Source organism: Suillus subaureus, assembly GCF_016647635.1.
Source record: "Suillus subaureus strain MN1 chromosome Unknown BJ212scaffold_20, whole genome shotgun sequence".
NCBI lineage: Eukaryota > Fungi > Basidiomycota > Agaricomycetes > Boletales > Suillaceae > Suillus > Suillus subaureus.
In genome coordinates, this window is record NW_024538576.1 from 465,276 (window position 1) to 490,867 (window position 25,592).

General features: G+C 47.6%; 8 protein-coding genes across 8 annotated transcripts; 5 read left to right on the forward strand and 3 right to left on the reverse strand.

The window, feature by feature from the left end:
• Positions 1-99: 99 nt before the first annotated feature.
• Positions 100-2,285, reverse strand: BJ212DRAFT_1481895 (Bestrophin, RFP-TM, chloride channel-domain-containing protein; the record flags this gene model as incomplete). The annotated part of the gene is made up of 11 exons (XM_041340325.1): positions 100-115; positions 174-345; positions 615-660; positions 714-770; positions 828-876; positions 929-1,010; positions 1,061-1,115; positions 1,173-1,611; positions 1,668-1,806; positions 1,854-1,993; positions 2,053-2,285. The coding sequence occupies 11 exons, from the start codon at positions 2,283-2,285 to the stop codon at positions 100-102; spliced, it is 1,428 nt and encodes a 475-aa protein (XP_041192037.1).
• A 4,122-nt stretch (positions 2,286-6,407) lies between these two features.
• On the forward strand, positions 6,408-8,243 carry BJ212DRAFT_1512407 (uncharacterized protein; the record flags this gene model as incomplete). Its single annotated transcript, XM_041341657.1, is given in 5 exon segments — positions 6,408-7,155; positions 7,220-7,271; positions 7,390-7,930; positions 7,950-8,054; positions 8,160-8,243. The coding sequence occupies 5 exon segments, from the start codon at positions 6,570-6,572 to the stop codon at positions 8,241-8,243; spliced, it is 1,368 nt and encodes a 455-aa protein (XP_041192038.1). The 5' UTR covers positions 6,408-6,569.
• An 815-nt stretch (positions 8,244-9,058) lies between these two features.
• Positions 9,059-9,848, forward strand: BJ212DRAFT_1361531 (uncharacterized protein). The gene is made up of 5 exons (XM_041335918.1): positions 9,059-9,268; positions 9,331-9,378; positions 9,439-9,493; positions 9,548-9,635; positions 9,694-9,848. The coding sequence occupies exons 1-2, from the start codon at positions 9,116-9,118 to the stop codon at positions 9,361-9,363; spliced, it is 186 nt and encodes a 61-aa protein (XP_041192039.1). The 5' UTR covers positions 9,059-9,115; the 3' UTR covers positions 9,364-9,378; positions 9,439-9,493; positions 9,548-9,635; positions 9,694-9,848.
• Positions 9,849-10,254: 406 nt separating this feature from the next.
• On the forward strand, positions 10,255-11,108 carry BJ212DRAFT_1274001 (uncharacterized protein; the record flags this gene model as incomplete). Its single annotated transcript, XM_041331131.1, has 4 exons — positions 10,255-10,398; positions 10,453-10,593; positions 10,659-10,952; positions 11,004-11,108. 4 exons carry the CDS (start codon positions 10,255-10,257, stop codon positions 11,106-11,108), a joined length of 684 nt encoding a protein of 227 aa, XP_041192040.1.
• Positions 11,109-17,201: 6,093 nt separating this feature from the next.
• Positions 17,202-17,512, forward strand: BJ212DRAFT_1361581 (uncharacterized protein; the record flags this gene model as incomplete). The annotated part of the gene is made up of 1 exon (XM_041335919.1): positions 17,202-17,512. A coding segment is annotated over exon 1 (158 nt), but the record flags the coding sequence as incomplete, so codon positions are not given.
• Positions 17,513-18,886: 1,374 nt separating this feature from the next.
• On the forward strand, positions 18,887-20,594 carry BJ212DRAFT_348306 (uncharacterized protein). The gene is made up of 3 exons (XM_041342980.1): positions 18,887-19,531; positions 19,597-19,999; positions 20,062-20,594. Exons 1-3 carry the CDS (start codon positions 19,045-19,047, stop codon positions 20,510-20,512), a joined length of 1,341 nt encoding a protein of 446 aa, XP_041192042.1. The 5' UTR covers positions 18,887-19,044; the 3' UTR covers positions 20,513-20,594.
• A 2,615-nt stretch (positions 20,595-23,209) lies between these two features.
• Positions 23,210-24,064, reverse strand: BJ212DRAFT_1577840 (kinase-like domain-containing protein; the record flags this gene model as incomplete). Its single annotated transcript, XM_041342205.1, has 1 exon — positions 23,210-24,064. One exon carries the CDS (start codon positions 24,062-24,064, stop codon positions 23,210-23,212), a length of 855 nt encoding a protein of 284 aa, XP_041192043.1.
• Positions 24,065-24,091: 27 nt separating this feature from the next.
• Positions 24,092-24,965, reverse strand: BJ212DRAFT_1361616 (uncharacterized protein). Its single transcript, XM_041335920.1, has 2 exons — positions 24,715-24,965; positions 24,092-24,630 (listed from the first exon to the last, which is right to left on the reverse strand). Exons 1-2 carry the CDS (start codon positions 24,925-24,927, stop codon positions 24,481-24,483), a joined length of 363 nt encoding a protein of 120 aa, XP_041192044.1. The 5' UTR covers positions 24,928-24,965; the 3' UTR covers positions 24,092-24,480.
• Positions 24,966-25,592: the final 627 nt, after the last annotated feature.

Sequence of the window (25,592 nt, forward strand, 5' to 3'; positions counted from 1 at the left end):
GTTATTTCACTTCGGACATACAATACAAGAGTACAAACAACTACCAATCACCAGACGTGGCTTCTCTGTCGATTCACTTTATAGTGTCCCCGGGCCCCATTAGATGTTTTGAGACCTGCTAGTGCGGAGACATGAATCTATCACCGGCGTTAACGTGACTATGCACGACTTACCCATGCAAAGCACGGAGAATCTCCTCCCTCCCCTTGTCAACCCAGGCTGCTGGTATCTTGTCCGAATTCTCCTTCGAATATTGTCCAACTTGAAGAAAATTATTCTCTTTCGAGAACGCCCATACCGCTGGGTTTGGGGCTGGCGTCGCTGTAATAGCATGAAGTTCCTTCCCTGGATGGACGAAGTGAGAAGAATACACCCCGGACAAAAATAAGACCCACGTATGATTTTATCCACTAAATATCCCATGTTCTACGCTCCTTGGTAAGCAAATACCTCCTCAGATGCAAAAAAATAGATGCACCAAGTCATTCTTATCATAACCTATCAGATAGATGGCAGTAAGATCGTATCAGTCATTTGCGATAGGACAACTTGCCAAACGGATCTAATATGATGCGGTGAATGAATGAGCGCAACAACTCAGCTTCAGAACTTACTTTCAATTTCCTCCCCGGCCATAAGAAAGCCATAGAAAGCCAAACTCTTGGTAGTTGAATGAGACAAGACGACACGAGGAAGTGTATAAGACGCCTTACAGCAATCACAGTCGCTGGAATGGTGAACCATTTAAGTGTGGACCATAGCTGGAATGGCTATCACATATAACGACGATATCAACTAGCTGTATGCGGGGAAAGATACCTGCATACCAAAGCTGCACAGTAAAGCACTGTGATCATCCATAGGTGCGAGGAGTAACTGAGTAAAGAGTTAGGAACCACAGGGGCAAAAGCGTGGAGCGATCACGCACGAAAACGGAATCGGAGTGGCAAGAATCCTTTCCAACCCAGTCAGGGTTTCCACGAGATGATTAAGGGTCTCACAAAGCACGCCTGCGAGGAGAATTGTCAGTGGCATGGACAATGAGCCCACCACAACATACCTAAAGTTGAGTCACCCACAGTTCCACGGGTTTGCAGTGCAGAAATGTAAGATGTCTTCAGGGCTCAAAAATTAGTCCTTGTTAATTTGCGTGCATGGTGGGATAAACGTACCAAGTACAAAGATATCTCCAAAGGGACGTTATTTTTGCTGGGGCGGAAATTTTGACGTGTGTTATCTGCTCCAAGCTTACAAGAATGTTTCTTTATGATTCCCCATACCCAAAAGAAGATCGGAAATGGAAAGGCTGCTCGCCAGCCGTGCCTAGGAGGTAATTCGGCGGGTAGAAGAGACTCTGCATCATAGTAAGGCGGTGCGATGGTTTTGGTGGTGGTGCCCGTCCAAAATGATCGATTATCAGGTCTTGACAAAGATCCGGGCACTGCCATTTCGTGGGTTTGAGCGACTGCGCCTCCAGAGAATTCCGATTCGTCGTGATTCAAGTCATGTGTATGCCTACGGCGTAATATCCGAATTTGGTCATTTTTAGAAGGGATAATGGCGGGAAACGAGTAATGACGTGAAGAGAGGAAGGGACGAGAGGGTACAAATCTTCATAGTGAATTCCTTCTTCCCCTCGCAGGTAGTGCTTGACGGCGACAGCATACGCCTCGAGTAAATTCACTACCGTCTTCTTCTCAATCAGGGTCATAGCGTATTCCTTGTGGGTCTTCGCTGGGTCCTGGTCGGTGATTTCATCAGCAATTGGACGATGACAATCCTTTGGGGGAGCTGGAAAAGCATTATCTGTGACATTTGAGCGACCACTGCGAGGAAGAAAAGAGCTTGTGCACCTGGAACATGAAACCACACGGTCCGAGCAAAGGTGCGGCAGTTTAACACGATATGAGACCAGAGTTTTGCACCCTCATTATAACGCTCGAAACTGGACGATGTCCGAAAAGATATTATGAAACCGAGGACGGTACCGAACCTGCGACGAAAATCAGTCAAAGATAGTTTCCGTGGGACTGAGTACTGAGGGCCTCCTACACGGTGATAACAGTCGGCTGAATTGACACCTTTCCGTGCGTGTAATAGTTAAGCACGCATATTGAGGACGACCAGATAGCAGTAACAATCAATGCAGGCCAACATCTACTTAGGGCGGTGCTCGAAAGTGCGTCCCAGAAGATCAAAAGCGTTTTCCACCATGTGAGGGGTTTGTCGACGGCCAGTGTGGGCTCGAATGAGCCAAAGGTAGTCATATCATCAGTCTTGGACATTGGTGGACGAGGCGTGAGGAAATAGTCGGAGGGAGGTTTAAAAGCCTCACAGAAGTCCTTGGCGAAGAAAGACGCGCGTTTCCTCCACACGTGCGTGAGGAGAGCATGACTGAAATCCTAACTGAAAAGCGCCCATATGCATGCTTACTCGCTTGCCGTAGAGGCGGTTTCTGTGATCAAAAAGTCCGAGTGATCAGTGCCTTGTTACCCTTCCGAAGGTACTTCGGCTCCCCAAAGCAAGGTACTATATGGTGATGACAAGACTTCGAAAACATCGTCAACTGCAAGTTTCCCTCTGGCTCACCCACGGCCGAGTAATAGGAATGTGCAGTAATGGAAAAAATCTCTTGACTACAAACGGGACAACTTTCTGGCACTCGCTAATGTGGATGCCGCGAACAGCAACGACGAGACGCCACCTAAAAATCAATCAGCTCAACCGACAATTGAGTCGGGTTATTCATTAAGCACCAATATATATATACCCATCACTTCGATGCTTGTCCAGAATACACACCATGCTTATCTCAGTAACTCCCAAATCAAGTTTCATCGCCACCTACCAAACTCCACCCGTCCGTCACTTTCGCTGCCCTCGTCCTTCTTCAGCGATTGAAGGCGCGCTTTTAGGACACACACCTTGGTATGACCACCGATGTCCTCCGCCAAAGTCCGCCTCCCCACTCATCCTACATTATGCCGCCGACAACACCGGATACGCCGTCCGGAGTTATTCAACATTGATGTTTCCGGCCTCAACCGCGTCTCCTAGGCCTGCAGGTATTATGGATTGTACTGCTCGTATCTTATCAGTATCATCACTGGGTATTATAAAATACGAGCCTACGCCGGTACCACAACCCCCATCCTCTGCCACACCCATGAGCTCGCTTTCTAAATAAAAATGAGTATCCCCCTCGCAACTACTACAGGACAACTTTCTCGTACTCACGAACAGCAACTTGAACGGCAATGATGTATTGCCCATTTCGGGATCTTCCGTCGAAGATGGACGATCTTCCACCGTAGAAGTTCGAAGGAATCAAGTACAAGGTCCGACTGATATCATGGACAGAAGATCAAAATACATCCGAGTCATATGATACAATTTCGTGTGCCGAAGGTGTACGCGTTTACAGCTGTTTGCAAAAAGGTTGACAGTAGCGACATTTTGAGAAAAGAACAAAACAAATAAATAATAGATTAATAGCCACATACATCACAAATTGACCATCATGTATCGGAAAATCAGTCACGACTAGCCGCAATTAATCTTCACAAGCATCAACACCTTGCACTCGAAGACATTCTTGCTTGCGTCGGAGATTCGGAATGCACGTTCTGGCGGATCCTCAAGCTCTGGCGCGAAACGGGAGGCATACATTGCGTCAAGCGTTTGCAAGTATATGCGCGTGTTATTTGACCCTATGTATGTGGCTATTATTTATTTGTTTTGTTCTTTCTCAAAATGTCGCTACTGTCAACCTTTTTGCAAACAACTGTAATGTGATAGTGATATGGCGTAATTATAACGATACCTCGTGTCATCGCACATGACTCGTCGAGCGTTGATGAATGATCTGCGCCCTCGTGAATTGCAATTGGGGCAGGTCTCCTTTGGTTTGTTTGGAGTTGTTGAAAACGCAAGGTGATGACGTAAGGATCGCTCATCACTATGGTCGTTCCTCAAGAATCAAATATTCACTTGCAGTTAACTGTTTTAACATTGTATGTCAACGAACTAATTCGATGCCCGCAAGACGATTTTTCATCGCTTGCTCGACCACCTCAATCGAGTCAGGTCCTAGGATTGTTTGACAGCTGTCACGTAGGTTCCCGGAGAGTCCCAAGCCACTGTGACCGAACACCGAGCAATTCCCTATTTCTCACCTCTCGGAGTGAGAGATACATAGCCAACACCAGGAGCACAGACATAATAACCAGGCCCATACGTTGACAGGCATTCTAAATCTAGCACATCAAGTCCCACCATCACTGTATCATCACACTGGGAGCGAGTGCATGCATGCGAGGAAGAACGAAGATGAGTCCAGTTGGATATACATCGCCATTGACACTTGAATTCAAGCCCTAATTCCTCACCTCCTTACCCTCGTCGTGGCATGCGCCTACTGATTCCATGTCCGAATACAGGTTTTACGTTTATCGATTATCCAGATGTGGTACCTCTCGAGTAATAGACTTACCTTGATCAAATTGAGTATTTATTTCCATTCTGTTCTCCTAGGGGTCTCAGGATACATAATACAGATGAAGATAACGGCGTGGCCGGGTATCGTCCAACCTTGAGCACTTAGATTGTCTCGCGCTATCAAGGGCATAAAATCCTGAAAGCTATGCATATCGACAGATTCGATTTAATCGGAAGCCCTTCCATTACATGACTGCGCGACGTAGGACCTCACATGGGACCTCAGTGCTGGAAAAAGTGCTGTCACGCAGGTACCAAATTTGTCGCTCAAATACAATCTGGTCTGTTATCAATGTTCTCCCTCTTTGCCTAGCGTTCTTATTTGGTCTCCCAACGCTTGCAGTTGGCCGTTGTTAGCTAACTGTCAGTTCTTAATGGTGATACTCGTCTCTCATGTGACCAGTTAAATTTTTTCAATTTGATTGATGCCATACTTATTTAGAACACTAGGAAGAAGTGAACAATTTGTTTCACATTAAGCAGTTGTTCCGAGGGCCGTATTTCAAAAAGTTCTATTGTTGTTGGGCATGAGTTCTCTGAATTGGCGTACCGTGACCCATGGTACCGAGCAGTGCTTAAGATGCCTTTCGAATTTCCGCGGACAGTTAGATCATGTCTTAGTTTTTGGAATACGAAGCCAATCTAATTTCTCCTGAGCATCATGCGTACCATTGTTTGTGCCATTCCTTGCCCCAAATGGCTTAACTTTTTATAGTGCCGGAGTTACCTCTTAATCTCCTTCGGATATGACAATCTCTTCCCGGTTGTCGTCAGACTCATAAGTGCGAAATTGACGCACCACAAAGTCAATGAGGCCCACTGGCTAAGGTGAGCGTTAGATACGACGATGTTATCTGGGCGTATATCAGCATGGATGATACCGAAAGACGCAAGTGTTCACAGGCTCCTGGTATGCTGAACTAGGGACTGGATGGGGGGTGTTGGATGGTTGCGAGGATATATTCCATGAAAAGCACCCTGGAAGATATGGCGTGACCTTCATCGTGACCTAAAATGATCAACCCAAATTATAGAGCTGGCCTAGGGGATGGCAGAGCCCTAAAGGTGAGTGTTTCTGCTTTCGCATTGGTACTGTTGTTGATCGAACAACTTGAATACGTAGGACACTGCTGATCGAAAAGTGAATAGAGACGATAGTGAGTTGAAGTAGTACACGATAGAGTACATGATATGAGTAAATTGAAGTGTTTGCGTACTTGACGTGGCCATATGCGCTCGCTCACAGCTAAGATGGTTCAAGGAGCATCTTGCGTGCAAGCTGAACATAGCGTAGGAGTTGTATTGTTCGAACTGCAGGCGCCGCCGCCCCAACTGAGAGGTGGCATTGTGGGTTACAAGCATCGTTCTGAATCATACCAAGCGTGGGTGACTCAAATGCTTCAAACGAGTACACGACCGGGCTACAGCTACACAGGCCCTGACTCTTTGTATTAGTAAGCACATGACCAACGTTGAAAAGTACTGTCACTTACTTACCGTCGGTTCTTCAGCATATATTCTTACTTTATTGAAGTCTCCGATGCTGTATCTTTCACTTTGGCGGGTAGGGCCTGGCATTTTGTGAAGGTAAATGCCTTGCAGATGAGAGCGAACGAGGATTTCTGGTCGTTGAAAAGATATACCTGCGGTTAGGCGACCTCCTTGTGCATAATCGTCTTCTGCCATCATCGCAAATAAAGGAATCGATGTTTTCGAATCGACTGTTCAGATTTACATAAAGTTAAGAGCTTCGTGACTCACGAGACGTTGTTCGTGTTAAGGCTCACCTTTAAGCTTAGTAATCTTCAATCGAAGTTTTTGCCAAACGCTTCGAAGTTCTTGTATGCTTGATATAAGCAGGGGCTCAAGTATTTCAATCGCAACTAGTTCAACACCATATTACCTTGCTAAGAGAGTGGGCCACGAAATGAAGCCCAATGCAGGGTTTTGGTCTCTTGCTGAAGAACTACAGTTCAATATTTTGAGCTTCCTTTCTTGCCGAGATATTCTTCGTTGTACATCCGTGGGCCCAATTTATCATCTATCGTTGTCCTAGATGGACTTTTATACTTATGATGGTCGTCTTGCAGGTATGTAAAGCCCTTCGCCAGACGTACATGTCCTCCTCGGAGCTTCAGTACATCGTTGAACTCAGTGGCCAATGGTTGCTCCATGTCCCCAATATGGACAATGTTAACATTCCCGTTTGCAAGCGCCTACAACTCTTAAGGGACAAAGCTCATGCATGGTTTAAAGTTGACGCCCACTCTTTCGAAACAGTCTCTCTACCAAAGGACATGCACTCTGACAAAAAGTTCGTTGTAGATGAGCATCTTTATTTGTGGGATAAAGAAGAGGACATGGCCACAATTGTTCCAATACTACCAAAGCCTTCGCAAAAAATAGTCAAGCGCGGCTGGTCTCCAGGAACATTGTTTTCAGTTCCTGACTCAGACAACCTCGATGTGTTCATGGACCCAGCACAAAACCTGATCACCGCGTATGCTGTCACTGATGATACACTCCAGTCGAACAAGGAGACACTCTACATCGACCTTGGAGTCCTTGATAGTGATGGCGCTCACCCCCGTGCTGCTGGATGGACATTGTTTCTGTCAGTGCCGCCCGCATCCAAGGACAAATGCTTTGTTACAGAAAGTGCGAAGCTCAAGGGATTTAGGAGGCATATAGCTTTGTGATGTTCCTTCGTGTATCCGTTCAGGGGGATGTGGCAGCTGCATATTTGGGACTGGCAACACTCAACAACATCTAATGTGAGTCTCGGTCAGAAATATTTTAAACACTCGACAGCTAATTCTCAATTTAGAGTGTCCTCAGCGGCATGAATTTCTCACCAAACCCGATTGATTTTTGTTTTCTCGGAAACAATAGGTTGCTCGTTGTCGCCGACGATCTGAAGTTCTATTCGATCGAGGATATGTCCCAGATGCCACAATTGCTGGTGTGCTTCCTGATGCCTGTCCCATTTCCAAACCTCCGGTGCTTGCTTCTGATGGATCGTGTCGATAGCTCCCCACAGATGCAAGCCCAACAGACGATGTACACTTCAGACCCTCAAAACCGGCTGTTATGCATCACCACGGAAGGGAAACGAGCCTACGTCATTTCCATGAGGATTTTTTTTAATCTTGACGGAATAGTGGCAGCAACACCAGTACCGTGGGAACGCTGGGGCCCTTCAAATACTCGTATTTTCGAGCTCTCAGGTCAATCCAGAGTCCACGTTAGTGGGAATCGAGTTCTGCAAGCATTGTTGGAGGGCAACGCAGCTGCGGGTCCCTTGAAGCATACATTACACATCATGGACTTCAGCCTGCTAGCTGTGACGAACAGGCGAGGTCTGGGTGAGAGAGCCATCTACAATACTAGACCTCGACGGGTGGACTGGCAGGCCTGCAATGACCTTGACAACGTCCCTCCCTTACGTCCAGGTCACATTGGACAGAAAGTTTGGTTCTGCTGAATCAGAGTTAGCGGACGCGTGGGTTGATAAGGATAGAATCTATTTGCTTAACAGGAAGTGGGATTACGAGGTGGTAGGTTCTGCACATTACCAGATAGAGTATAACGGGCTTGAAGTTATTGATGTTTAGAATAGAGTTGCATCTATGTAGTGACACTGTCATACCACATACCTGTAGATAGCGATTGTCACTCATCATGGGCCTTGGCGCCACTTTCCAGGGATTCTCAGGGCCCTTCTTTCAGACCCGGTTTTCTTGTAGGGGATAACTGGCCTCTGAGATCCACATCTCGGATCTTGCGAGCACGAAGAAATGTGCCCTCTCTCCTCCTATCATATAGTGCCAGTTTGTGGTCTACCCTTCCGCGAGCTCATGACATCGTCTTGAAGTTCCAGAGTCCTGGTCCCTCGATGATGCTCTCCGCATGCACAGCCTCTGCTCATACCTCCTGGTATAAGAGGCTCCTTCGCTTGAAACACTTCTGAACTTTATTATTGGTGAAGTTCTAATCATGGATGACCTCGTACAGCCAGGATATATCACCTTGCAGTACGTCACCGTCTGTGCTTGACTTAAGTGTCACTGATAGTGGTCCGGTGAGCGTTGGTTGTCAAGATGCTTTGACACGGTACACCATTTATTTGCGTGTCAAGCGTTGCTCATGCCGTGTCCATCATACATATCTATCCATACCTCATCGATACCCCATCAAGCTTCGCCCTTGCCGCGTCAGCGCCACCCATTCCACATCGAGGCCGCGTCAGACCTCATTCATTGACGTTGAATTGGTTTAACATGAATGACATGGAGACGGGAAGAGTGTCAGGAATTATGTAATGTAGGCCGGCTAGGCAAGCTGCCAATAGCGTCGACGTAGCATTTTTGCTTCGTCACAGCTGCGTCACCGGTACATCATGATCGGTGACCGATGGCAGGACCGCGCCAAGATGTCTACACCCACGAAATGATCGGAAAGCAGTATCATCTGCCCGGCAGGCATAACCATTTTGCCGATCTTTTCATGACAATATAAAAGCAAGCCATCTTCCTACTGTCACTGGCCAGTACTTGTCCACCCCACCTCAAACAAATCATCAGAGCACCTCAGCAGTTCATACCACCTCAAACAAACAATGCGTTACTTCTTCCTCACCTTTATTGTTGCATTGACAGCATCTATGATGTCTGTCACGGCAAGGCGACCGACTTGTAGCCAACTAGACGGGTATTGCGTGAAGAATAGCGACTGCTGCGATTCGTCTAATACCTGCGGTGCTAATCAGTGCGTGCAAGCTGACAAGGACATCCCACCCTGAGAACAAGCCGATTTGCATGTACTAGTGAGTAGTTCTGCTTTCGCATTGGTGCTGTTGTTGATTGAACAATATGTAGGACGCTGCTGATTGAGAAATAAACAGAAGTGATGATAGGTGGAAGGAGGACATGATCTGCGTACCGTTTGGTCTTGGGGTATTCATGGATCTAAACACCAGACAACACAAGGAAAAGATCTGGGAGAAAGCAAGGCGTAAATACCAACTTAGTTCGACGGGTTATATACGCACTGGATACCGACTTGAGCTCGCCACACGGATATCTGATGATTGGTCAATGGTCGTAACTGTGCAGGTCGTACAGTAACAAGTCTAGGCACTTCTGAGAGCCGATTCCGCCAACTCTAGCGCATATCGAAGGCAGCTGGAAAACGAACCTGCGCACGTTTACTGCATATCATCACCATCTCGATATCACCGTCTCTGTAACCCTAATACAGCACTGCCAGTGTTGGGCCTTCAAATGGACCAGCATGTAGTAAGAAACGTCGACATGCAGGATATGGAGCAGAACTAAGAACACTCACATGGATATTCCTCTACGCCTTACAGAGCTCACGACGCTCTTTCGAGCTGCGCCGACCTGGTCACCTTTAGGGATTAGGAAGAGATGGTTTGCCTCGTTGAAATTTATTCTTTTTAATTTATCCGGTGTGCTACGCCGCGCGAATTTGCACAGATTCTGTACGACAGCGAGCGCTGTGTACAATGTAAACGTGGGTCCCAAGCGAAATAATAGTGCGCGTCATGATAGTCCGGACGAAGGCCTATACTAGTTTATGTAAATCACATAAACTCGTAATCATACGCTGGCAGCGTCACATCGCAGCCTATTGCAGCCGATTGCCATTGCCAACTGGACAACGGTGATTTGGCGCCCTGAGTGGAACTGGTTTTATAACTCTAGTATTCATCCTTCCCAGTCTTCCAAGGCAAACATGTCGGACCCGGTCGCTTCCAAATCTGGCTTCCTATGCATGTATATGAAGAACCATCCTGATACATTGGTTGCATATGTCAAATATTTCGGGAAAGTCGAGGGTAACGTGCTCACTGCTGGGATGTCTAGCATTGACTCCAAGGTAGGCCCAGGGAAAGCGATGTCCTATGCTCTCTAGTGTTGACAAATCTACCAGGGTATGACGCTTGTGTATAATCTCAAGTCCGGACAATCGAATACGACTCGGGTGTCATTCGACCCGCCGCTTTCAGGGTACGAGGAAGTCAAACCCCGGCTTCTGAGTATGAAGGCAGAGGCTCAGGAGGGTCTTGGTATGGTACGTCTTGATAACCTTTGCTTTCGGTCAGTCTTGTCTGACAGTCATATATCTATGTACTATAGCTTAAAGCTCCACAAATAACCACATTCCAGATTCCTCGTACGACTGCCATCACAGGAATCGCGTTGTTCGCATACTTCTATTTCCTTTCGCCGCCACCGCCTGACACCACATTCCTCTCCATACCTGTCACCACTATGGATGCATTCTTCTCCCCAGCGCACGCGTTTAGAAACGCCACTGGTCTTGGTCTTTCCTTCCGAACCACCTGCACAATACTCTGCGCCATTCATGGCGCTGAAACACTTTATACCTGGTCACTTTGCAGGCAATATGTTAAGAGTGCCATAGTAACGGTGCGCCTGTCTCGCGACTTTCTGAGCCTCACGCCTTAACTTTGTCTTCAGGCTGCTTATGTTGGCTGTACGATGATATTCGGATACCCGATGTGGACAGACCTCAAAAGACGCGTTCAACAGAAACGCATTGAAAGCGTTATGAAGGTTGAGTAATCAACCTTCTGCATGCTTGCTTTCCGGGGTAATTGTATATGTTCTTGTATGATGACATGGATGTACTTTAATGTTTCGGGTGTTTAACTTGGGCCTGTAGTTGCGACAATCTGAATAATTGTTTTCAGGATTCAGGATTCTCAATGGATTTCAATCAACTTCGGCGTATCACGCTAGAACGATCTTGCTTTGTGGGAAGAGCTGTCTTTGCATTCGTCTGTCAAGAGACTACCAACGACATCTTGTCCATGTAATTCATCCGCCATGGTGCCAACCACCCGGAACGTAGATGTGAGACCATAACTATCGATCCGGCAAGTCGTGCGCATATCTCGACTCGGTCTGGAGAATATGAAACTTGCAGTCATGCGACATGCATATGACGCGATATGGATATTCTATCTAACGGCAGTGTATCTCTCCGGCATCATATCTCATCACAGCGGTGGATGCGCCGTTTGTGATCTAGTCATCAATGCAGGTGCATACGCTAAGTGATTGCACCACACCACTTACTTATCATGAGCGATAAATGATGTACTAAAGAAGGGCTTGTCAGAATTGGGAAGAGAGCAATAGCGGCCGGGTTTGACATCCACTACAATGTATGCTCGCGTGTAAGTTCCAGAAGAGCCAGACGAGTAATGAAATCACAAAATGCAAAGAATCACTCGCTCCAGATAGCTATCAGTCCTTCAAGCGGTATAGCGAATAGTGTGAGACGAGTCCGAGTCTGGCGTTTGGGATGGATAGATAAATGAGAAATGTACCATACCCAGAACGGCATTCTCGTTGGTGTCATCACCCACGAACCAGGTGTTACCACTATGTGGAGTACGCTCTGACGAAGAATGCTGATTTTGATGATGATGCAGGGCGATGAAAAATATATATGCGTAGTTGCTCTAATGTCCCCTCGAAATGCTGAATACAAAAAATGATCACCGGTAAAGCCAAGGAGGAACGAGACACACAGTAGTTCGCTTTATTCTCTACACTGGCAAATATAACCACACGGAAATACTGCACGACAACGAGGTCCCCAGCGAGGTCGAGTGAGGAACAGTTTTCTTTTTCTGGATGGGCAATAGGGCACTCAAGCTCAAGACCGGAGGGCACGCTATTATAGACTGAGTTCGGTAGGACAGAAAAAGAAAAGCGAACTCAATGGTTTTAAAATCGCCATGCTATCCAGCGGAGGGGACTTCTGAGAGCACTCCTAAAACTTGAAGATTACCAGCAGGAATACAAGCCTGTGCCACAATGGTCGGGGTCGTGTGCTAACGAGAACGCCCACGTTGCATAATGCTTGTGCTACATAATGGTTGACGAGAAACGAGGTAACATGAGGGGGCGGATTGAATGGAAAGAGAAGAGATAGGGCCTTACATACGTCGTCGGTCGACGGATCTATATGGTCAATCAAACAGACAAATGGAGACAAACGGGGAACATCAGGCTCAGGGAGCACTAATATCGACGTACGGGGTAGGATCCTAGTAACGGCAGGTCATGATACAATGGTCGTCAATTGAACACACCCCTGCAGGTTCTACCGAAACTTCTGCCATCTGACGGCAATAACAGTTCTGCAAAATCGATTAGAATCGAGCCTATACTAGGTATATGCAGGATATAAATGCTGGTCGTCGTCCTATAGTGTTCCCCCATCCTTGGAAATATCATCCGAGATTCCCCTCAGAAGATTCCATATCACCTCGCACAGAAAATGCGTTTCTTCTTCCTCGCCGTTGTTGTTGCTTTCACAGTATCTCTGTCTGTCGGTGCATGTAGCACATCAGCTTGCAACGTATCTCCAGATTGCTGCGAGGACATGGTTTGTGCAAGTGAGGTGAGTATGAGCAGGTCGCTGTGCAACCAGGATTTAACCGCATTACTCACCCGCGCGCCTCAGCCTGGAGGTTCCAGATGCGTTTGAAAACTGAGGTGGCAGCCTGAGTGGCATGCCGCGACAGTCAGTCATGTTTCTACTTTCGCTTTGGTATCATGGTTGATGGTGCAATACCTAATTCGGATTCAATCAGTACAATTATTTTGGGACAGATCTTCGCGCTGCTCAAGCAATGGATGTTTGAACTTATCTGAAAATGATCGACTGTGCTTAGTCTTGTTCGTGGTCCACTAATGTTGAGTTCGAGAGGCTGTCGAAACGAGCGATCATTGCTTTTGATAATTGATATTGGGAAGCTGTACGAAGATGGAACGCACCGCGCAGCTTGAACCTATTCGTCTAATGTTGGCCTCGAAGGTTAGCTCATGGATCTGTCTCGATGTGTGATGGAGCCAACGAGACGCCACTTCGTTGCCGATTGTAATTTGTGACAGACGTGTTATTTTCTGGTACGTAATTAAGCCCAAGGTCATATGGGAGCGCACGTTATGATGAAAGTGAAAAAGAGGGTGATAAAGATAAAGATAAAGAGGATGAATATTACCGCGTGCACGGTACTTTCCATCGAAGAGTAGCGTGGGGAGCTCGGGAGAGATTCTATTCATCGAGCAGGCGTTGTATGAGGTGCAAGGGACACAGTTGACGAGGAAGAGGAACATGGAAGAGCGTTGATACCTTGATAGCAGTTTCGTAAACACTGTTCCGTGTCTCCGAGGGAGTACAGGGTCGTCTTGGCTATGTACCATGGAATAACTTGATATCGTCGTGATTGTTGGATGGTGACTAAAACTTGAAAGGGAGCTGTGGCGGCAGGTGACCACGTGTAAGCCTCACTAGCCTTCATCGCATATTAGCTGCCATCTACAATATGAATCTCGTTGACACGTACTTAGAATGGTACTGTCAGTTTCGGTTAACCGTCTAGTCGAAGCCCAACAAAACGGTTAAGACCTGTGATTACAAATGATCAACTTCAATATCTGGCTTGACGTGGCGTTTTGCCTCGTTACAGCCACGTCACGGGGATTAAAACGAATTCTAACTGAGGTCATTCTGACACACAGCAGTGCATGCTAAGATTAGAGTATGGCGAGGCAGCACATTAAACGACGCAGCTCGAAGGCTCGAAGTCCAATGCCGACAGTCACTGATGGATGATGGATTCCCCTGGACATTTCCCGCCGAAAACACATACCCGGTGGGAGTACCGGATGTGTTCGAGCAAGTGCTCAATGCCCATGCACATAACTAGCTGGTAATGAATAGGGCACTGAGGGCGGTTCAACCATAGTGATAATTTTCTTGCTTCGCGATTTCGGTCTATGGTCTGTTACAAGGGCTGCGAGAGCGAGAAGTTCGTCGTCACCATCGTCTTGCGCTGCAGCCAGTTGTGCAATGGCGAGGACGTCAAGCTGATTATCTGTAGACTGATTGTACTTCAGTGGCCGACGTCCGAGACGTCGTAAGACATATGAGGTATTGATAGGTATTGCCCGCATGGATAATTCTATCGCATTGTTAGAACTCCGCGATGACGAGCGTTGAACAACATACCATATATCATTTTATTTTCTCTCGCTTGCGTATTCCCCATTCGCTAAAAAAAATCAAATGTAATTGAGTGGGGTAATATAAAAGCAAGTCATCTTCCTACCTTCACCAGCCTCCACCCACCTCAAAGAAATCATTCGAGCCCTCAGCAGATCATACCGCCTCAAACAGACAATGCGTTTCTTCTTCCTCACCTTTATCGTTGCGTTGACAGCATCTACAATGTCTGTCACAGCAAGGGGACCACTCTGTAGCGGACGTGACGAGAATTGCGTAGAGAGTAGTAACTGCTGCGATAAACAAGCTGTCTGCAGTGGTGGTATATGCATCTCTCCCGACTAGGACATCCCACCCTGAGAACAAGCCGATTTGCACGTCACTAGTGAGCGATCCCGCATTCGTACTGGTGCTGTTGTTGATTGAACAATACATAGGACGCTGCTGATTGAGAAATAAATAGAGGCGATATTGGGTGGAAGGAGGACATGATACGAGTGCGTAAAGGTATTTGCGTACTGTTTGGTCTGGGGTAAACAGAGTACCATGGGTCAAATTGGCAAGCCACAAATCAAATGCGTGTTAGCTACAAGATGGGCTATTCGATCAGATCAAACGTGCACCTTTCACCGTCTTCACTCAACGTCCAAAGAGAATCGGGGTCAATATCGCGTGCTGGCAAATTCGATATCAAAGAGGTGCCGACCTGGCCATATGCACTAACCCTGGACGGCTCGCGGCTAAGATGAACACCTGACTGCCAAGTTGAACATCATAATAATGTAGAAGTTGTAGTGTTCGAACTGCAGGTCTCGATGAATGATAGTGTGATGGGTTACAAGTAATATTCATACCAAGCATGAGCGACTCGATTCTTTCAAACGAAGTTGCTTGTTAAAAAATGCAAGATGTATGGGGAAATGGCCTGAGGGTTTGAACGATTCATAGTTGTTGTTTTTGGATCTAAAAACCAGAAAATACGGGGAGGATATTCAGGAGAGGAAAGGGGTAGATAACAACTAGGGCCGCCAAGATACCAGCGTTCTTGAGCTTACTGTACGAGGGTTTAATCATTAGTCAAATGGTCGAAACTGTGGAGATTGGGCGCACCGCAAGTTGTGCAGTAACACGTTTAGGAACTTCTAAGATGCGCGATTCAAGCCGACTTCACCGATTCCAGCGTGTATTCCTGTAAGGCCGCTGGACAAACGCAACAAGCCCAGGGTCCGAACGATTCGTCGGTTATTCTTAGATCTAAACACCAGACAGCATGAGGAGAGGTTCCGGGAGAAATACCAACTTAGTTCGACGAGAGTATATTTATACTGCATACCGTCTTGAGCTCGACACATGCATATTTGATGATTGGCCAACGGTCGGAACCGTGCAATGACAAGTTTAGGCGCTTCTGAGGGCGATACCACAAACTCTAGCGCATATCAAATATGGACAGATCATGCAAAACGCGTAGGTCCTAACCGAGGTCGAGTGAGGAACGATGTCTGGATGGGTATTTTCAAGCGAGAAGTCTGTATAGTGGTACATTGAGCTTTCGAAGACGATTGACAAACGGGTGACAAACTCATGAAATAGTCAAGAGCACAAAGCCGCGAGCAACGATTTCAACAAGAATGCAAGTTGTTTGCCATGGGGACCCAAGTTTTGGCGGGTCGTTCCGCGTGGTGTGTGTGATTTAAGTAACAGTACAAGCCTAGCAAACTTGTACTGTTACTCAGATCAGTGTTCCACAATAGTCGGGGACATGTCTCAAAGAGAACGCCCACATTGGATAAGGTTTGTACTAGTAGTTGATAGGATACAGGGTAACTTGGATGAGGGGGTGGATTGGATGGAAAAAGAAGAGAAGAAAAGAGATAAGGCCTTACATATATATCGTCGGTCGATTTGCGAGGCGGGTTTGTATATATAGTCAATCAACAGACTAGACGGAGACAGATCGGGGAGCACTTATATCGGGTGTAGGCTCACATTTTGGCATCGATGCTTGAATGTTGAAGAAACCGAGTCTTGCTGTTTTGAGAAAGACGGTCCGATTGTTTCCGGGACTAGCCGCGGCGGACCTTCAACTTGCAGTTATGACGTCTGTTGATGGTTTTGTTACGACCTTGTCTGCTCTACCATCGCAGTCTTATAATCAGCAATCCAACTTTCCTCTCTGCGGGATCATTATTGGAGCTCTCACAACAGACTTAGGGTGCCGCGTTGTTGACACTGGCTCAGTTCTGTTTTGGGACTACCATGGCGTGTATCCGACCGTAATACGCGAGATTTGAACATGTCGCGTCAATGCTGGCGCGATGAGAAAAGGAATTGGGAGATTGGGGTACGCCTGTTCCGCTTAGTCGTTCTTTGTGTTGGGTGGGTGGAGTCACTTTTCTATGTACTCCATCACCTCTACTCTCTCGCGGTTTGAGCCTGGGAGGTGGTTGCGCGGTGATGCGAAAGCGATTGCTGATGAGGTAGGTGACAAGTGGTGAGTGTAAAGTTTGAATTTTTGATTCTGATTCTGATCCCCGTGTGGCGCGGGCGTGGTGATCTCTTGTTCATTATCTAGCTACTCCCCACGTTTTATCATCCATTCCAAAGCTACTACTCACTGCCCAGGAACCCGTCTCAACATGGCTTCTCATAATCAGCTTACTCGCAACCCTTGATATACGCAAAGCGAGAGATGAGAAGGCCGTGGAGATGGAGTTGAGTCTGTTGCTAGGTTTTAAAATACTGTTCTTAGGTGGGTTTTTCATTTTGCTCTGGGTGGTTTTTGGTTGGGGGCGGGAGTTTCGGTGGATTCTACTTGCGTTCGTTTTGAGTTGGGGATTGTGGTGCATTGCGTTCGTGTTCGTTGAGTTGGGGTCGCAGTCGTGATGCAACGCATCGACCTTCACTTAGAGGCAGAGACGATTCGCGGATGCGCGGACTTTTGCTTCCATCTACATACTGTACATCTTCGTTATAAGGTTTTGGAATTTGCTTTTGATGTCTTTCTTGTGGATCGTGGCCTTGCATTTTTTATATCCCTGTCTTGTCTCGTTCCCCTCCCCTTTTGCCCTTTCCGGCCTTTCATACACACCGCTTTTCAATGCACAACGCATCCCAGCACCCCCGCTAACCCACTCATCTTATCTTACAGGACACCAAGACCGGTTACTAGTTTCTTATGTCTCACCTACGACTTACTCTTCTCATGGCTTGTCTGAAGCCGCGCAAACCATGGACAACTTTCCAACATGCTGTCGACCACTGCTCTAGATTGACTATTGATCCAGGGGGTCGCGCACGTACCCAGCTCGTCTGGAGGATGTGAGTTGCGGCGTGCGTCGCCACCCGGAATATTTCCTCACGCTGTACATCACCTCTGTTCCATATGTTGTTGTTCTCATTCGTGTCTTCTATTGAAGCATGTCGGTCTATTGTTTCGTGTAAATTGCTACACGTATCTGCTTCAGTCATTAACTATAAATTTAAATATATTCCTGAGAGAAGAATCAGATTCAAGAATGCGCGAGTGTCGTTCGGGCGGTGCTTGCGAGCCGAGCAAGCACTCAGTACTCAACACGTGGGTGCTCGAGTTAACAATATTGTATTCAAAAAAAAGTCTACACATACAACATACAATGATAGATAAAGGATATATAGGGATGGGTAGCGTGAAGGGAACGAGATGAAGAGCGCATTACCAGGATGCCAACCAGGGAAAGAACGAGATATTGCAGGCAGCCGCACGAGGCGGCGAGGATGACAAGAAGGTGCGGGAGGTCGAAGTAAGCAGCGGAAGATTGCGATAGGTCACGGCAGCAGTAGTAGTGCCAGGTGTCTGAGCAACACTAGATCATTCACGGAAGGGAGAGGAAGGGGGTTGCCAGGGCGGTGACGTTGCCCTTGGAGCGTGGGGCTGTGGACGTATGGAAGGTGGACTTAGAGGCAAGGGGCAGCGGGAGGTCGTATCGATGACAGCACCATGGCTGCAGGAGGTTGAGGGAGCAGGCAGCTGACGGGCGGGTGCGTTGCTGTGCCAGGGTAGTAGCCTAGTAGGAGGTTGCATGAGGTTGCCATTAGGCACGGTCGCAGTAAGTCATTAATATTTTGATGGCAGCACCAGGGCCGTGGGAGGGCGTGTCTTGAGTCGGGTGCAGCTGTACATAGGTCACTGAGGAATTCGAAGAGTGGGCGGGTGATCATTGTTCTGTGAAAGGGAGGCCGTTGTCGACGAGAAAAAAAAGAAAGACGGATGGCAAAAGGAGAAAGAATATCCAGGGCCAAAGAGAATGGCTGTTCGGACTTTTTAACACAGGCAATGGTCCGAGCTAGCTCGGGGTCATAAGGGTGCTAGCCTAATAGACTCGTCCAAAACCTTCTTAATTTTACATTGCCGCGATGGTAACGCGATGGATAATCAATCAATCATGCATGGATTGATAAACGCGGCTGAATCTATCAAAAGAGAGCAGCTGCAGAATGAACAGACACTATGCCCTCAACTTCACCATGACCCTCCTACCCTGCGCTGTCCTCTTCTGCGTTCCATTTGTTGTCGCTTCACTCCCAAGTCCCAACGATATCTATATCCTTACACTCGATGCCAGCGACTTTTCATCCTGCAACACCAGGACCTTGTGGGACATTCTCTTGAGCTGTTGGTTAACTTTGTTTGCGTGCACCTGGACTGCCATCCATCCGGACATTCCGCGCATGGGCGAGGGGAAAGTTGCTATTACCTTTCGTCGTCTACTCCTCATGGTCATGGCGCTGCTCGGCCCTGAATTCGTGATCTCCTGGGCCGCATGGCAGTTTTTATGTGCTCGTCAAGTCACAAAGGACTTCAATGATGCCTTCGGCGCGCAACACGCCAAGCCCCATGGCGACCATCGAGCCGTGCAGCAGAACGAGCCGGCAATTTTGTTACTTGACGACATCTCAGATTCAAGCAAAATTTCAAGCGCAGGTCAGTTACATATACTCGGACTCTTCAATCAGGAGGAAACGAGCGTGAAACTGATGCTTTCACAGGATGGACACTGACTCACGGGTTCTTCGCCTGGATGGGTGGATTCATGCTCTACGTCGATGGTAAGCCGCGGGCCACTCTCACACCCGATGAACTCCTGCAGTTTGTTCGTGAGGGATCTGTGGAGATGCCTGTCATCACAGAGGCAGACATAGAAGATCGAAGTAAGGGCGATGTGCTATCCAAATCGGTCGCCATTCTTCAGCTGGTGTGGTTCATCATCGCCCGCTACGCCCAGCACCTCCCAGTAACACTGCCTGAAATTGACACCCTCGGTATAGCCGCTCTGACCTGCATTGCCTATGGCTTGTGGTGGAAGAAGCCGAAGGACGTAGGACGTCCTTATATTGTTCATTGGAACTCGGGGACAACTACTCCTCCACCACGTGACAGCTTAGCCAACGAGTACGTCATTGTCACCAATATTCTTGGCAGAACTTGTTCTGATTTGTATGCATTCTATGTAGCAAAGGACATAGCGCATTGCTAATCCTTCGGTCTCTACTACTTGACCACAGGTCCGGGATTCGATGGTCTAGTGGCCTGACTCGGGGACAGATCATAATCACCATTATTGGAGGCATTAGTGGGGTGCTGTTCGGAGGAATACATTGCCTGGGCTGGAATTTCTTGTTTCCGATACACACAGAGCAGACATTGTGGCGTGTGGCTTCCATTGCGATAGCATATTCATTTGGAGTGATTTTGTCGTCCTATTTTATGGAAAGGCTGTCGATACGCTTTATGCGGCGCCGTTCTGTGGAGTCTCAGAGATATGGAATTTTCACCCTAATGATCTATTACATTTCTGCACGTCTTACTCTAATTGTACTTATGATGCTGAGCTTACGATCACTACCTCCTGGTGCATACGACACAGTAGCTTGGACAAGTTTTTTTCCACATGCAAATTTATAGTTTTATTGCATTGCTGTAACAGACTCGTATGGTAGCTTGCCTGAGTCTTTGTCGATCGCTGTTGAAATCGGAAGTGCAAGCACGACCCGGTTAAGTTCAAACCTAATAACCAACGGGTTGCTGTTCCAAACCACACGAGCAACGCTCGATCTATTGAAAGGGTGCTACATGGATATGAGTAAACAGCAACCAGTTCGATTGAAATGTGGCTGCGACAGTATATGGATACCCTGCGTACGTGCATGCCATCGATCGAGGGATGGAAAAGGGCATTCCTGTAATAGTTTATGAATGCATGTGAGTATCATACCAGTCCATCTCCATCGTCTGTATGATTGTGTAGACGGCGGCTTCAAAGGAAAATCGGACACTCGCGCATACGAAGACTTGGATATGAAGAAGGCATAGTCTCCATCAAGGACGAGTGTGATTGAAAAGTCGGTCATCGATACGCGAAAGCGGCCGTGGTGAGAAGTTGACTAGGTCAGCACTCCTGGTAAAAAAATTCACGAGCCGCTCATTCTTGGAATGTGGAGGAGTGTGAACATATGCACACTGACACAATGAGAAACGGAATTGGGGAGATTTTGGTGTGTCTGTTCCGCCTAGTGAGTCGTTTTTTGTGTGGCAGCCCGAGCAGCACGTCGCGATAGTGAGTCATGTTTCTGCTTTCGTTGCAGTATTATGGTTGATGGTGCAATACCTAGTTCGGAGTCAATCAGTACAGTTGTTTTTAGACAAATTTTTGTGCTGCTCAAGCAATGGATGTTTGAGCTTGTCTGAAAATGATCGTTTTTCTGCACGCCACTTCACAGCAAATTCGGACCGTAACCTATCACCCACCATAATGACGAGAACTTCTCAACCTCGTCGATGCACAGGTTCGCGATGAGTAACAGATTAGGATGGGAGACTGGGGATTCGAGCGAGAGTTAACGAAGAGGATTATCAATGTCTGCTCAAATTCCGAATGTGGAGTCCGAACCTTAAGAAATGATCCTCTAATAAGTAACGAATCTCTAAAGCTCTTCTTGATCATGTGCATGAGAACTCGCAAGATTCAGCACAGCAGCTGGTGGGCAAGAGTAACAGAGGCTGCATCAGACTTGACAAGGTGGGGTTTGACACAGTGAGACGATACTTCGCACTGCTGTCTGAAAACCAACATTAGATCAATGGTTAGAAGCAATACAAAAAAATACAACACAAAATGCACACGCAGAGGGAAAGCGAGTGAGGGGTGAATGCAGCCGCACTCCAGAGCCTGTACGCAGATGGATATTCATATACATATGTGGATCATTAGCGGGGATTCAAAGTGCTTGGAATTCATTTCAAGCGATGTTTGAACATGATTGTACCCCTAGTACTAGACGATGCCGCATCACATAGGTAGGCCACATAAGCAGCGTCAATTTCACCTGACCCGAGCGGTCGCCGACTGTGAGTTACTTTTGATTCTGGTTTTGATCCCGGCGTGACCCGGATATCATCTTGTTTATAAGTTCATTCCAAAACCATCCCCACCAACAGCCGCGGCCCAGGAACCTACCTCAATATGGCTTCTCATAACCAGCTTGCTCGCAACCCTTGATATACGCAAAGCGGGTGGTCAAAAGGCCGTGGAGATCGAGTCTGTTGTCAGATTCAAGAATGCTGTTTATAGGTGGGTTTTTCGTTTCGTTTTTTGGAGTGGGTTTTGCCTTCGATGATTTTTGGTTTGGGGTGGGAGTTTTAGTCGTTTCTACTTGCGTTCATTTTCAGCTGGAGGTTGTGGTGTATTGTGTTCATGTTCGTTGAGTTAGGGTCATGGTCGTAGAGCATCGCGTCGACCTCTACCAAGAGGTAGAGATGATTCGAGGATGTGGGGACTTTTACTTTCGTTTACATACCGTGCGTCTTCGTTTTTGGAATTTGCTTCTGATATCTTTCTTGCGGATCGTGGTCTTTGCATTTCTTATCTCTGTCTTGTCTTGTCTCGTTTACCTCCCCTTTGCTTTTTGCCCGCTCCTTTCTTTAACACGGCCTCTTTCCAACGCGCACACAACACATGCTAGCACCTTCGCTAACCCAACCCATCCTGTCCTATAGGACACCAAGACCGGTTCACTACTTTCTCGTGTCTCCCACGACTTACTCTTCCCTCGGCCCGTCTGAAGCCGCGCAAACTATGGACAACTCCCCAACTTGGTGAGACATGCTGTCGACCACTGCTCTGAATTAACTATAGATCCAACGAGTCGCACACATACCCCAACTCGTCTAGAGTCTAGAGGATTTGGGACTTGGGAAATGCATACAACCAGAGATGAGTTCCCATGCCTTCCCCGAAAATGCAACGATAACTTGAAGTATGCAACGTTGATGTAACAAGGTTACTACTGACGAAGCTCGGCTTTGTCTAGTTTAAATACGTTCCAAGAAAATCCCATCGGACTGAATAAATATTTTTCTCTCTAACTCCCAGCGCTAATCGCTATCACATCGTGTGGGTCACGTTCAACGGTTGAAAGCTTCCTTTCCTGTCGTATGATCATAATTTTGGTGAATTAGCTTGTCATGGGGCATTGACCGTGACTGGCTGCCCCAAGCCGGTTTATGAGTAGACCATGCTACTATACCATTGGAAAAGTTCGTGGACAGTTAGACAGTTTCTTCAAATTTGGAATATTAAGCCAACCTACTTTCCCCCGAGCATTATGCGTCCCATTCCTGGTGCCAAATGCCCAACGTTTCCATATAGCGCTTGAGTTGCCTCTCATCCCCTTCGCACACGACAGCCTCTTTCCACTTGTCGTCAGGCTCATCAGAACGAAATACACACAACCCAAAGTCGATGAGCACCGCTCGTCTAGGGTGATTATTGGATACGACAATATTGTCTGGGCGCATATCCGTATGGATGACACCGAAAGACGCGAGGGTGTTCACGGCCTTTACGAGCTCCTGGTATGCCGAACTAGGGACTAAACGGGGATCTTGGGTGGTTGCGAGGTTTTCGCCTGGGATGTATTCCATGAAAAGCACCCTTGGAGATATGGCGCGACCTTCACCGTGGCCTGAAACGACTCGACCAGAACCATAGAGCCGGGGGATGGCAGAGCCCTGAAGGTGTCCAAGGCGTCTGTAGGCTTCGACTTCACGTGCAAACGAATCCTCATACTCGCGGTAGTAGGTTTCCTCCCACAATGAACCATCCAAGAACTCTCTCTCCCACTGAGGGACTCTACTATTGTCGTCGCCCGGTGCGAGTGTACGACGGTCAGCTGCAGCTTTTTCATTGGCAGCGGACCAGGGGATGGGATATTGTCTTGGGAGTGGCATTGCACGCTCGTAGTTAAACCGAGGATCGTATATTTTGGCGATTAGTAGATTGGGGAGGCCAGCTCTGACAGGGACGTCCTCGATTTCGACGAGTAAGACTTGGCATTTTGTGAAAGGGGTAAATGCCTTGCGAATAAGAGCAGCGCATATGAACGAGGTTTTCTCGTCGTTGGAAAGAGATACCTGCAGTTGGAGGCGACCTCTTTGTGTGTAAGTTTCTTCTACCATTGTCGCACAGGAGCTTTGAAACATTTAGGGGCTTTGTGAAGCTGGTCGAACTTTTTATTCCCAACTTGGGCAGCTTTTGCTTAGCCCCCACTCAACGTCAACCGCCATAGCGCTGGCACAACAACAATATCTACCCACAGAAAGAAGCAAAAAGCATCTGACATGACTATCGACGATATCAATGCGCTACTGCGTACTGTTGCAAAGTATGATGAGCATGTACAGGTACGAGCAGGCGGAACGAGAGTTAATAAAATGAAGTAATCCCGGTCTCTAGAATGTATTGCACGAGCTATGCACCTAATAGAACGAAGTACTACAGACTTGTATCGCGCGCTGAGTTGCTGGTTCTTTTTGATGACCGTTCAGTGTAAGCAGGGGAAGAGGACACTGGTTCCTGTCATAACAGGTGCTCCCTATATTGGTAGGCAAACGAGGCCAACGCAGCTGCCGACGCTTGAATAAATCGCGCTGGTCACGCTGGTGTCGTTCCCACAGATGCTAGCAATCGAGCTGAATCTAGATAATCCATTAGAAGTGTACGAGTCCTCCATGTCCTGATCTGCCTTGTTGCAAGGAAGCGCTCAAAAGCTCATTGTCAAGCGGTTGTCTGAGAGGGTGTGGCATATGCGAGGACGGAAACAGCGAACGAATCTCCGGTACAAGGGAGGAGCGAGAAAGCATAAAGATGTGGGGCTCTGATGCTCTATGAGCCAAAGAAGGGCGGGGGTAAGGGCCATAGGAAGCATAAGAGCCGTAACTTGTCGCACGTGTGCTTGGCCCACTGAGGTCGGACGATGAACGGGCCATGGACTGACCTGACCCTGCAGGCGATATGGGCGGCCTGAGAAAGATTGTATCATTCTCCTGCTTTGCAACGCGTGCGAACGGGATGATGCATGAGCCTAAGGAGATTGATGTCAAGGCTTGCGTCTATTTGGGAAGTGGGTAAATGGCTGGCTGGCATTTGCACTTGGCATGAACATGGTGACTGGCAGCGACACTCTGTGTGTGTTCAGAAGGTCATTATTGTCCTGCCAAGTCAAGTCTGCTGGTAAAGGACTGACATGAGGGGTAATTTCGGCAGGGGTGGCGCGGGTTACGGGCTGGTTTCATTCACACTGGTAGTCAGATTGGGATGGCAGGGAATGGAGACGCGAAGATGGCAGCTAAAGCCGCATAACGAGTGTGGGTCCTCAAGGATGACGTGAGGTGGTGACGGCGGAATAGGTGGGGGAGGAGAGGGCGGTAATCGATCTTGAGATGGTACAGCCGGGGGTGAGGCCTTTAGTTATTAGGTTGATTTGGGACAATGAGCATCTTGAGTAGGATTCAGGTGCAGCTCGTCAGGCCTTCAGGTGGCAACCAGATGTGGAGTGAGCAATGACGTGTCTTCGGGAATATGAGTAGACTTTCGAAAACTTCGGCCACGAGTCTGCTGGGTGTGACATGGAAAGGGATGGACTCGAAACGTTCCTCGTGCTGAGATAGAGCAAGGAGTACTGGGCTCTAAAGAAAATCAGAAGCT

Excerpts from the sequence above, each read along its gene's own strand:
- BJ212DRAFT_1361531 (XM_041335918.1), top strand. The coding sequence starts at position 9,116 with ATGCGTTACTTCTTCCTCACCTTTATTGTTGCATTGACAGCATCTATG. Across the intron at positions 9,269-9,330 it reads CCTGCGGTGCTAATCAGTGC|TTCTGCTTTCGCATTGGTGC; the intron begins GTGCAAGCTGAC and ends ACTAGTGAGTAG.
- BJ212DRAFT_348306 (XM_041342980.1), top strand. The coding sequence starts at position 19,045 with ATGAACAGACACTATGCCCTCAACTTCACCATGACCCTCCTACCCTGC. Across the intron at positions 19,532-19,596 it reads AAGCAAAATTTCAAGCGCAG|GATGGACACTGACTCACGGG; the intron begins GTCAGTTACATA and ends ATGCTTTCACAG. Across the intron at positions 20,000-20,061 it reads CGTGACAGCTTAGCCAACGA|CAAAGGACATAGCGCATTGC; the intron begins GTACGTCATTGT and ends CATTCTATGTAG.
- BJ212DRAFT_1361616 (XM_041335920.1), bottom strand. The coding sequence starts at position 24,927 with ATGATACAATCTTTCTCAGGCCGCCCATATCGCCTGCAGGGTCAGGTC. Across the intron at positions 24,631-24,714 it reads CTCCCTTGTACCGGAGATTC|GCAGATCAGGACATGGAGGA; the intron begins GTTCGCTGTTTC and ends CCTTGCAACAAG.